Source organism: Vitis riparia, chromosome 7, assembly GCF_004353265.1.
Source record: "Vitis riparia cultivar Riparia Gloire de Montpellier isolate 1030 chromosome 7, EGFV_Vit.rip_1.0, whole genome shotgun sequence".
NCBI classification, from domain to species: domain Eukaryota; kingdom Viridiplantae; phylum Streptophyta; class Magnoliopsida; order Vitales; family Vitaceae; genus Vitis; species Vitis riparia.
The window spans coordinates 1,728,187-1,741,046 of NC_048437.1; the positions used below are offsets into that span (position 1 = coordinate 1,728,187).

The 12,860-nt window shown below is 33.4% G+C and overlaps 1 protein-coding gene across 4 annotated transcripts; it reads right to left on the reverse strand.

The window, feature by feature from the left end:
* Nucleotides 1-346: 346 nt before the first annotated feature.
* On the reverse strand, nucleotides 347-6,101 carry LOC117917867. Of its 4 annotated transcripts, none has more exons than XM_034834311.1 (4): nucleotides 6,049-6,101; nucleotides 4,205-4,323; nucleotides 3,053-3,130; nucleotides 347-2,872 (listed from the first exon to the last, which is right to left on the reverse strand). In XM_034834311.1, exons 2-4 carry the CDS (start codon nucleotides 4,304-4,306, stop codon nucleotides 419-421), a joined length of 2,634 nt encoding a protein of 877 aa, XP_034690202.1. In that variant the 5' UTR covers nucleotides 4,307-4,323; nucleotides 6,049-6,101; the 3' UTR covers nucleotides 347-418. The 4 variants fall into 4 exon arrangements, with proteins under 4 accessions (XP_034690202.1, XP_034690204.1, XP_034690200.1 ...); XM_034834313.1 differs by having other exon boundaries at nucleotides 4,205-4,332; nucleotides 6,049-6,081; XM_034834309.1 differs by lacking the exon at nucleotides 6,049-6,101 and adding an exon at nucleotides 4,456-5,506.
* Between the last annotated feature and the right edge of the window lie 6,759 nt (nucleotides 6,102-12,860).

The window sequence follows — 12,860 nt, forward strand, 5'->3', positions numbered from 1 at the left end:
ACTATTTGTTGACCATAATTCATGAACCTAGTTACTTGCTTTTAAAAATTTCTAATATTGTTGTTCTCTAGAAACAATTTTTAAAAACAAAATGAAATAGAGAACAATTTTTAGAGAACAAGTATGAGTTGTTTTTACCGGTTTTTAAATCATATGGCTAAATAGACTCTAATTTTCTAAGAATTGTTTTAAAAAATATTGTCAAACAAATCCTAAATTTCCAAACAAAACATAAGAAAATACCACCTTTTTTTTTTTTTTGTTTGCATATTGGAATTGTATTTTGAAAAAGCAATTTAAAATTTTGGTTTAAAATAAGTTGTACTAGTAATACAATATACAACAACCAAATGAAAGTTTAAGGCTTAAGCCATAAAGAAATATGGAGTCATGTTACGTTGATACCACATATTCCAGCCTACTTCGTTTTACCAGCTCTCAGCTGTGGTTTTTTACTCCTAAATGCTACCTTAATCCGACCTCTATTAGGCAGCTTCACCCCTCCATGGCCGCCAATCTTCTGCCACCAGTGCAACTTCTTCCCCATCTTCTTATTCCCATGCTGCCCATTCCCTACCAGGCTGATGCCACCTCTGCCCGCCTTTGATTTCTTTGAGTTCCGAATGTGCCTCAACAGACCCTCCACCATGGCATGAAGATGATGCCTACCCTGTTGCTTATGCGGGGCGTTGATGACAGCTGATCTTCTGAATTTCTCCACTGCTTCTTCATATGCCTCTTGTTTGCTTGTAGGATGAAACATCTTCTGTACATACTTCCACAAGGACCGGGAATGGCCTGCTTCAGTATCTTCACTCTCATCATCATGGTGATGGTGGTGGTGGTGGTGGTGGTGGTGGTGGAAGATGATTGCTAGCTTGTTTTTGAGTCTCCTCAGCCTCCCAACTGCTTTCTTCGAGTTAACCTGATACCCTGATCTGTAGGTTTTGATTCCTGTCATTCTACGTGAAGAATCCTGATGCTCATACTGGGGCAAAATGCCACCTGAATTGTCCTCCTCCAATCTATTCCTATGTGTGGCATGTCCTAACCTCCTCAACTGCAATGGTGCTTGACCAGGCAGTGGCTCTTTGCCTTTACTCTCACTGCAGGTACTGCTTGTTTTCTGTGTTGTCCAGCTTGAGGAAGAGCATGAGCTTGAAGTTGTTTCCTCAGATTGTTGGTGATGAGGCTGCATAATCCTTCCATGTGGGCTAACATAAGTATGCTTCTGCTTCCCACTTCCCTGATCTGTATATGAGGTTGAAGGTAGGAGGCTTCTTTGGCTGGGGTAATGATCCAGCAGAGTTGGCCTCACAATCATCTGAGGTGGAAGATTCTTTTTCTTGCTGATCATTTCTCTGGTTCCAGTCTGACTCAGATTCTGATCAGTACGAGCAGCTTGAATTTTTTTGGCAGACCCAACAGACTGAGGTGTCACTAATGATCTTGATGTCACCCCTTTTCTGATGGTCCCTTTCGTAGCCATTAGATTCTGGTCTCGATTCTCTTTCTGAATCTGATTCAATACCTTCACAGGTAAAGGGGCCTCCTTGACAATCTCATCTTTATGACTTGGAGAAATCCTGAAGCCCTGAATAGTATCAGAAACTGGACTTGCCACAGGATCATTTTGACTTGCCAATTGATTCACCAACTCAAATTTCTCTACAACTGCCTTGGCATTCTGTCCAGGGACCAGGCTCATTTTCTGACTCAGTGGGTTAGTTATTCCTGTGCTGGGACTCCAAAATGGGCTCAGCATATTGGCTGGCAAATTAGAACCCTTGCTTTGCCCACCCTTTCGACTCACTAACTGATTGAGTTGGCTATTGCTCTTCTGAAGAGGCTTGAAAGTCTGAATCCCACCCCAATCTGGCAATTTAGGCTTGTCTTTGTTCAGATCGAGTGAGTCAATTCCTTCTGAAGTGGACTTCTGACTTGGATTCATCACTAGATGCAACATACTTGAGTCACTAGGCTTCCTAAGCCTTTGAATCCCCTGCTGACTCGGTAAATCATTTTGAGCTAGACCTAACTTGCTAGCCTGACTCAGGTCAGCCCTTGAAACCAACCCCTTCTTTCTCTCTATTACTTTTAGGCTATCTGAATCTGCAACAGGAATTGAATTAGCCTTCTTTTCATACAGTCCTAGTTGAGCTGTATTTTTATCCCCACCTAGGTCCACAGGATCATCAATCAGCTGCACAACTCGAATGTAAGAGTCAATTCGTTTGATGGTATCAGCAACTTCCTTGGATATATAATCCACATCCTCTGGTTTTTTCTCAGTCTCAGTGCCAAGACTACATTCAACTCCTGATGCTAGGGTCCTTGATGAAGCTGCCAGCAATTCAATATTCCTTGGATCACATCGAAGAACTTCACGATTTCTTTTCTGCCATGGCTTGTCATGACCTCTTAATGGCTCAACAGACTTCTCTTTAAAATCTAATCCTTTTGCCCCTCTATCAGATCCATGAAAGTGGCTAAACTGAACTCGATTATTAACATCTTTTGTAGGCACAGCTTTCCTGTTCGAGATTTGCATCTTCTTAGCTAAATTTTGTTGCTTCATGCTGCTTTGATTGTGAGACCCACAAAATTTCTTTCTGTTTTCAGGTTCAGCTGCAGAAATGGTGAATTTTGACTGCTCCAAAACCATCTCATGAGGGATTGGCTTTGTCAGTGACCGCTTCTTCTTTTGGGAAGACTCAGGGCAATTCAAATCTTTGCTGGAGTTCAGAACTGCACACTGTGAAATATTCAATGTGTTTGGTGAGACAGGAGGTTTTGACCTTGGGATGCCCCTGGGTTGTTCTGATTGAATAGAATGAGGCGTGTTTAATCCACCCGATTGAGCTGCTATAATCTGAACAGAATTGAATCATATTAGAATGCAGAAATTTAAAATCAGCGTTATATTTGAATATTCTAGTATTATGCTGGAACCCAGGAATCTTAATTTAGATGCCCAAACACAGTTATTGAAATTAACCTCATCAAATAACTGAATCTAGAACCAAAGGCAACCCATTGAAGCTGATTGTACCTTTGAACAAGTCTCAAAAACCCTTTCTGTAGCACAATCCAGCAGATTCTTCAGCAGCATTCGTGCTTTCTCATCCAACTGTTTATAAAAGAAAAGGTCAGATGACAAAATAACACAAAAAGGCTTCTATAGTAACATATACATTAACTCAAGTAGTCAGTGTAAAGGAAAACCTTGTATCAAAATATAATGCACATATTTTTTTTCAATTTTTCTTTCTGGGTCAGGTATGGAAAATTGTTGGAACATTTTAAAGTGCAGGAATTAAACAAGAAATATTATGAGGAAGCGAGGAAATAAGTGCTAAGAACATCATTCAAAAAAATAATTTGAAATAGATACAGGTATTTCTCATTCTGTATTCTTCATACTTCAAAATAGTTTTACATATATTAAGTGATCATTTAGGAAAATATGATGCTTCGCAGGGAATTTGAACCAAAAACTTTTAAAATAATTTGACAGAATCATGAATATTATGATGATATTCAAAAAATGTGTATTTGTAACCATTTTACAATGTGTCCAAATGTATATGGTAAAACCAGCATGCATATGTTAAACCAAAAAGAATTTGTATTTTTGTCCTTTCGTTACATATTAAAAAGGATTTACATTTTTGTCAAGAGGAGAGAGCAGATACATTTCCAGGTCGTTCACAAACTTGGGCAAACTTGTCATGGTTATAAAAAGTTTTAGAAAAGCAAATAAAAGAGTTAAGCATACAACTTGTAGTTTGTTTATCATTTCTGGAAACTGTTTCGTTTCAGCTTGACATTTGATTGAACTTTTTTATTATTCAAATTGCTTGAGAGCCACTGAACCATGCTGATGAGAAAATTGGACTGACTAGTTCAGATCCCATGGCATGGAAAGTCAAAAAGGGAAAGGATAATCAGAGAGAATTCCTATTGATTACACAATGTAGTTCTACAATTCAAAAGACAAAACAGATGAATTTCCACAATACCTTTTGTCTTGAGAGATGACAAACATTCCTTTTGCCTAATAGGCATCAGTTCAGACACACCAAACTCCTCACTTGGTTATTTATTATAATTATATATTCAAATATGAATCATTAAATTATGCATGCAGCTTTCATAGGTAAAACCACTAAAATAAAGAAGTCATGTTGCTAAGAAGACTTACATTTTCAGAACTGGCACTCTGCAGCCCATCTCCACTAGTTTGGAGCAGCCCATATAATTGTCTCAGTGAGTGGAGATCTGACTGTACATCTTCAAGTTCCATTTCTTTGCATTGACAATCTGAAAAAACTGATTATATAAAGTTCAAATTCCACTTAATTTACAGATTCGATTTGTTGTGTCATGATCATTTCTGTAGTTATATTTTTTTGTTGAATTAAAAATCAGTCATTCATTCCAACCTCAACTCACAATTGAATTATGGTGTCTCCATTTGCTTTGCTTTTCCTTCAATATCAAGCACTTACACTTTTCTCAACATGACTAGGCCACACCAGCCAACTGTCCTCAGAACTGCAGCTGTATCATATCCATTAATGAATGCATTTCAAATGCTATCACCCACTTCTCTATTAATCATCGTACTTAGCAGCATTATTTAAAGTCTTTTCTATTTTAAGGATATTTTCACTGTCCCCTAATATTGCAAACCCAACAACTGTCTTCATACACACAGTGAAGCAAGTTGCTCCCGCACATCTTTTAACCATCAATATTTACTATTAAACCCGACTGACTCATTTTTGCACTCTTGGATTTTTTTCTTTCTCATTTTTGTTTTAGCTAAAATCACATTCTCAATACCCTATTGACTCTCTTTATCTAACACTTATTGATTTCAAATACTCCTTACTTAGATAACTGAACTTTGTCCCTTCTAGACCGAGTAATGCTAAAATGACACAAATGGCCTCTCTGAATGAGTTTCCAATTAGATACACATAACAATTGCCTGTAAGTTTTTAGAAGAAAAATTACATTCATGCCATCATGTGTAATCCAAGAAGCAAACAAGGTAGTTTATTAGCATCATTTAACATTATTTTACAAGATTGTAATCCATACTGATGCAAGATAAAAGGCTGCATTTCAAATCTTGATGCAATGCCTAATCTGATAGAAAATTCACTCGTGTCTTCTTTGTTTCTTATCATGCCAATCCCAATTAGAGTAATGCTAAATCCCACAAACAGGTTCACCCAATTGCTTCTCGGAATAAATCCAATCATCCCCAATTGTTCAAACAATCGCATCTACACCACTGTACCTATTCTGAGAAGCAATTTGGTACACTGGATCATGTCATCTAGCAACTTTCTTCCAATTTTCTCCATGCGTTTCCTTGCAATGGTGTATATAAAACAAAATTCTCCAACAAACAGAGCCCAAATGTAACTCTTTGGGTTTTCATTGAAGGGAGTTCATGTGCATCCCAAAAAACAAAATTATCCACCAAATAAGAGCCTAAATGTAACTTTTCAGGCTTTCCTTTACGTGAGTTCATCAGTTTCTTAAATTAAGTACATTTATAATGTTCCATTTTCCTAGTAACCAAACAAGTGGCTAAGTGAAAAACTTGCGTTGTTCTTCCTATTTTTATACATAATGCACTTGTCTCCCTCTATTTCTTTTTTTCTGATGTCAATTCCCAATCCAACATACATAGCCTTGAACTTGCAATACTTCCACTCATATACATACGTGAGTGTATATATATATACATATTGTAAGTTCGTCATTTTTCTTTAAATCAAACACATCTACAATTCTCCAATTTCCTCCATTTCCCAAGTAAATAAAGAGTGGTTTAAGCGAGGAATTCGTTTTTCATTATTCAGAACCAGAGAAACAAAAATCTCACACCGAACACTGCCTAGATGTAACTGTTCTACTTTCATTGAAGCAAGTTCCTCATTTCTTTGCTTGTTGAAATTAAAGATTACAATTTTTCTGCATTTTCCTTCGTTCTCCTAGCAACCAAACAGGGGTCAAGAGGAAACTCACCTTTCCTTCCAGCTAAACGGCGTCGTTTTGTCCTTTCCCTCTCTTTCTCCGGGCTACTCCCCCCTCCCCCACTTGTAAGTCTGTCTTAACGGTTTTTCCCGATGTGGGAATACGTTTTCGTATTTCTTAAATGACCCCAAACTGGTTTTTATTTGAAGTGAGACCCCTTTAAAAATTTTAAAAATTTTAAAAATTCAACTCGAATTTTTAAAAAATGACATAAAAAATTCATTAAATTTGATATAATAAAAAAATTTAAATTCTTCAATTTGTTATAAATGAAGTGGTGAATGTCACCACATTATTATAAATGTTAATTAAACATTATTTATGACTTCTATTAATTCAACATTAATGGAAGCCATTTGAAAAACTTATAAAAAGGCTTTCCATCCTTCGTGTAAGGAGCATTCCAAAAAAAGAAAACCTTCTTGAATTCTTCCTCACTCTTTCTCTCATTTTTATTTTTTTCATTCTGTTAACTCTCTTAATTCTATTCTCTAATTCCTTCCTCCCTATTATATATTTTTAAAGTAATATATATATATATATATTGTCTCAATTTTATTTGTATTGCATTTATTCTCGTTTTACAGCACGTTATTAACATGAATTGCTTTGAAGGTAGTTCTCGTATCTTAAACTTGAGATTGTTTAGATAAAACAAATTTTACGTATTTATATTACTATTGATTTTATTCATTTAATTTGTGTTATATATTGTTAAAAGTTATAAGCAAATTATGTGATTTTGAGTATAATCAAAAGTTATACCAATACCATAAATTTATTGTAACTAATTATAATAATATTATTTATTTGAAGTTCTACGATAATGTCGAATCTCATAAAACTTGAAATTGTGGCACTCGACATTTCAGAAAGAACTATCTGTCTTGGATCATTGATGCTGAAACACATCTTCATGCAATGAATCTTGGAGCTAAGATCAAAGAAGAAAATTAAGCATCCTTGTAGGATTGCACAAAAACGTTGATTTTCCTTCGCCATTAGCTCCATGAAGGTTTAAAAAATGAGTATCTTATGATAAAGGACCATTTTACTCTATGGAGTGATTTGAAGGAAATATATAACCAATAGAAAACTATGACTCTTCCAAAAGCTTGATATGACTAGTGCACTTGAAGTTGCAAGATTTTAAAATTGTTAGTGAATATAACTCCACATTGTTCAAAATTAGCTCTCAATTAAAGTTGTGTGGAAAAAAAACAATCATAGAAGGAGACATGTTAGAAAAACTTTTACTACATTTCATGCCTCGAATATGCTCCTACAACAACAATATCCAAAGCATTGATTTACAAAATACTTTGAATTAATATCATGTCTTCTTGTTGCTAAACAAATAATGAACCTTTGATGAGAAATCACCAGTCTTGTCCAACCGGATCTAAACCATTCCCTGAAGTGAATGCAATATTGTCTCAAACTCGTGGATGTGGACGAGGACATGGTCATGAAAGGAATCCTTGATACCATGGTTCTTATGGTAATAATTTCTCAAATTCTCAGAAAAAAAAGAGATAGAGATGAACTTTACTGATGGTGATGGATTGGACCTAACCTATCATGACATCGATTTCTTTAGAATTCCTAGTGAAAAAACTGACCACTTAATGAATGATAAGAATACTAACATTGATTGATGTTACTTTTTATATCAAATAATATATTATTATGTTGTATAGTTATATCTTATTTTCTTTTGTTATTTACATTATGCCTTATTTTATTAGTTATAATCAAAATCCATTTGTTATTTAGTCACAAGATGAATGACGATGATGTATATCTTACAGATTATGCAACCAGGCACACAATTCTTCGAGATAAAAGATACTTCCTCAAATTGACATTAATAAAAGCTAATGTAAGTACCATATTTGGTATTAGAAACTTGGTTAAAGGTTCTAGAAGAGCAAACATAACGCTACCAAATGGAACTAGATTTCATATAAATGATGTTTTATACTCTGGCAAATCCAGAAGAAATTTGCTCAATTTTAAAAATATCTGCAAAAATGGATGTTATATTGAAACTATGAATGAAGGTAATCTAGGATATCTTTACATTACTTCTTTTATATTTGGCCAAAACTTAGAGTGGAAAAACTCTCAGCTTTCTCCTTTGGGTTATATCATACAACTATAAAGTCTATTGAATCATATGTTGTCATGAACCAAAAATTCAAAAACCAAAAGTTTTTATCCTTTGGCATGATAGGTTAGGTCACCCAGGGTCTTCAATGATGCGTCAAATAATAGAACACTCACATGGGCATCCACTAAAGAACCAGAAGATTCTTTTGCTCAATGAATACTCATGTGTTGTTTGCTTATAAGGTAAATTGATAGTTAGATCATCTTTTACTAAAGTCATATCCGAATCACCAGTATTTTTAGAAAGAATACACAGGGACATATGCGAGCTTATCCATCCACCATGTGGACCATTTCTTTATTTTATGATCTTAATAGATACCTCTACTAGGTGGTCACATTTTTTTCTCCTTCTACATGTAATGTTGCCTTTACTAGGCTCCTTGCATAAATGATCATATTACGAACATAATTTCCAAATTATCCGATCAAGACAATATGTCTTGATAATGTTGATGAATTTACTTCTCAAACATTCATTGACTATTACATGTCATTAGGGATAAATATTGAGCATCTTGTTGCTCATACCCATATCCTAAATGGTTTAGCAAAATCCTTTTATCAAATGTCTCCAATTAATAGCTTGACCATTACTAATGAAAACCAAATTACCTACTTCTACCTGGGAACATGCTATTATGCATGTTGCAACTTTAATTCGTATTCGACTTACAACTTACCATGAATACTCTCATTCACGACTTGTACTTGGAAAACAATCAAATATCTCTTAGAAATTTTTGGTTGTATAGTATATGAACCAATTGCACCTACCAACGCACTAAAATGGATTCCCAATGAAGACTTGGGATTTATGTAGTTTTTTATTCTCCATCTGTCATAAGATATCTTGAATCTTTGATAGGTGATGTTTTTATAGTCCGCTTTGCAAATTGTCATTTTAAGAGAGTGTTTTCTTGCTACTAAGAGAAGAAAAGTCAATTATAGAAAAACGACAAAAAATTACTTAGAATGCATCTATTATGTCTTATCTTGATCCTTGTATAAATCAATGTGAACTAGAAGTTCAAAGGATCATTCACTTGCAAAAACTTGCAAAACTTGCAAATCAATTATGAAACACATTCATATATACAAAGAAAGTGACAAAGTCACATATCCCGACTGCAAATACTCTAGCACAGATTGATGTCCATGTAGGACTATTAACAAATGAATCTCTAAGATACACTTGAAGCATGGTAGACTTGTCGGCTCAAAGGATGTAACTTCCCGAAATAGGAGAATACAAGGAAAACTTGACACTCTAGAAAAGGGCATGAAAATGACTGATTGGTCTAAAATTGATAAATCTATAACCCTCGAAGAAACATAAATAAAAAAATAAAAAAAAGCCTTTAAAAAGGCACATATTGAACAAAAGGCCCTTAAAAGGCACATATTAAACAAGAAGCCTTTGAATAGGTCTAAGAACCTGAAAAATTATGAGATTTCAGTAAGTTATGTGCACACGAGAGAAAAATGATATTGAAATAATATTGTTATTAATAATATTTTCGCTTTCCAAGTGGCCTTTGATACCATAAGAAATGATGAAGATCTTGAACTATGAAATGTGGAAGAATGCCAACATAGAAATGATTAGACAAAATGGAAAGAAACTATGTAGGCAAAGTTAAACTCATTAACAAAACGAGATGTTTTTAGACCTGTAGTCCAAACACGTATTTGTACAAAAGTGCAATGAGAATAATAAGATCACAAGATATAAAAATGTGATTAGTAGTACAAGATTTCTCATAGAGACATGGTATTGACTACGAGAGAAAACATACTCTCTCGTCATGGACGCAATCACATTTCATTTCTTAATTAGCTTAGCAGTCTTAGAAGGACTTGATATGCATTTCATGAATGTTATTACAACATATTTATATGGATCCATGGATAATGATATATACATGAAAATCCTTGAAGAATTTAAATTGTCTAAAGCAAATAGTACAAAGCCTTGTAGCATGTACTTAATCAAGTTACAACGATCCTTATATGAATTAAAGCAATTCAGATGCATGTGGTACAATTGCCTTAGCGAATTAAAAGAAGGATATGTGAATAATCTTATATGTCCATGCATCTTCATTAAGAAATCAAAAACCAAATTTGTAATTATTATAATGTATGTTGATGACTTAAATCTTGTTGGAACTCTTGAAGAGCTCACAAAAACAAAAACTTATTTGAAAAATGAATTTGAGATGAAAGATATAGAAAAAACAAAATTTTGTCTTGACCTGTAGATTGAGAATTTTACAAATGGAGTTTTAGTACATCAATCAACATACATTAAGAGAATTTTGAAACGTTTTCATATGGATAAAGCACATCCTTTAAGTTCTCCAATTGTTGTTTGATCACTTGATGTGAAAAATGACTCATTTCATCCTTGCAAAAAATGTGAAGAATTACTTGGTCTTAAAGTACCATATCTTAGTACTATTGGTGCGTTTATGTATCTTGTCAATTGTACACGTCCAAACATTGCTTTTTCTATTAATTTATTAGCAAGATATAGTTTCGCTCCAACCTGAAAATATTGGAATAGTATCAAACATATATTACACTATCTTCATGGAACTACTGATATAGGTCTATTTTACTCAAGGGAATCAAAGTAACAATTGCTTGGATATGCATATGTAGGATACCTTTCAAATCCACATAAAGCTAAGTCACAAACATGGTATTTGTTTAATTGCAATGGTACTGCTATTTCATGGAGATTTGTCAAACAAATAATGGTGGTCACATCATGAAATTATTTAGAAATATTTATAATTCATGAAGCAAGTCGTGAATGTATATGGGTAAGATCTATGATCCAACATATTCAGGAATCATATGGACTCTCATTTATTAAAGGTCACCCGACAATGTTGTTTGTAGATAATGTTGCATGCATTGCACAAATAAAAAAAAAGGTTATATTAAAGGATATAGAACTAAACACATTTCATCAAAATTATTTTATACAATGAACTCCAGAAGAGTGGTAAAATTGATGTTCAACAAATACGCTCAAGTAACAATCTAGCAAATCTATTCACAAAGTCATTGTCAACCTCAACATTCAAGAAGTTAATACACAAAATTAAAATACGTCAACTCAAGGATATTGACATGAGGAGGGTATGCTTGTAAAAGAATGTTAGTGTACTGTACTTTTTTCTCTTCATCCAGGTTTTGTCCTATTAGGTTTTACTAACAAGGTTTTTAACAAGGCACTACTAAAATACCAAAAACAACTTAAATAATTATGAGAATATAGCAAGGTTTTAATGAAACATATTCTTCTAATGTGGTGGATATCCAATGAGGAGCATTATAAATGAAGTGGTGAATGCCACCACATTATTATAAATGTTAATTGGACATTATTTATGACTTCCATTAATTCAACATTAATGGAAGCCATTTAGAAAACTTATAAAAAGGCCTCTCATCCCCTATGTAAGGAGCATTCCTGAGGAAAGAAAACCTTCTTAAATTCTTTGTCTCATTTTTTTTTTTTTAATTCTCTTTTCAAAAATTGTTTTATGTTCTTAAAAATAGAAAATACTAAAAAAAAAAGTTTAATAATTATTCTCTATGCTCTCAAAGTTGTTCTCTGTGTTTTCAAATTGATGTTTTTGGAAAGCAATTTGCAAAAGTTTTCTTTGTTTTTCCTACACTATTAACTAAAAAAAACAACAACAAAAAAAACATAGACAACACAAGAAAAACACACAAAGAGATACAAATCCTCAAACCCTTAAATCAAAGAAATTCAACCAAATCCCAAATACATACACAGAAAACAAACCCACAAACCATCAAATTTATGTTCTTGAACTTTTTTTTCCTGTTTCCTTCTCTAAATGAGAGAATAGACCGATGACAATATTGGTCATCGAGGATGGTGGTAGTGTTGTAATTTGAACTTCACATAGATGGGGCAATGAGAGGTGGATATGATCATGGGCTATGTTTAGATGAGAAAATATGTAGGAGTGGGGAAATGGAGGTGACAAGAAAAGAGAGGAAGAAAGGAGTGTGGAAGTAGTGGTAATGCCAATGGAGAGAAGTGAGAGAAGAGAGAGGGAGAGAGATCGTGAGAGAGATCTTTAAGGGAAGAAGAAAGGTCAAGAAAAAAAATATTTGAAGGTGATGTGGGTAATGCAAACGGTTTAAAACAAAATGATTAAAAAAAAACAAATTTTATATAAAAATGGATATAATTTTTTTTATCTAAAATTATTTATAGTTAAATATTAAGTTTATAAAAAAATATATATATAATTTTTCAAAACAAAATTTGTAATTTTTTTTACTAATTCAACCAAACATGTTTTTTTTTTTTTAAGAATAAAAAACTATTTTTTAGAATTTAGTTTTCAAACATAATTTTTTTCTTAAAAACAAAAAAAAATTATTTTTCAAAAACACTTTCCAAACATACCCTTAGTTTTTTTTTTCATTATATTAAATTGAGTACTTTTTATATTTTTCACATTTTAATATTGTTTTTGGAAGAAGTCTGATAAAGATGAAACACTATACTATCTTTTATAGAGCATTAGGTTATTTAATAAAAACAACCTATTGAAGACCCCTAAAACCTCATACCA

Coding starts and splice junctions, on each gene's coding strand:
- LOC117917867 (XM_034834311.1), bottom strand. CDS start 4,306: ATGGAACTTGAAGATGTACAGTCAGATCTCCACTCACTGAGACAATTA. Junction 3,131..4,204: donor AGAGTGCCAGTTCTGAAAAT/GTAAGTCTTCTT, acceptor TTTTATAAACAG/TTGGATGAGAAAGCACGAAT. Junction 2,873..3,052: donor TTTTTGAGACTTGTTCAAAG/GTACAATCAGCT, acceptor AATTCTGTTCAG/ATTATAGCAGCTCAATCGGG.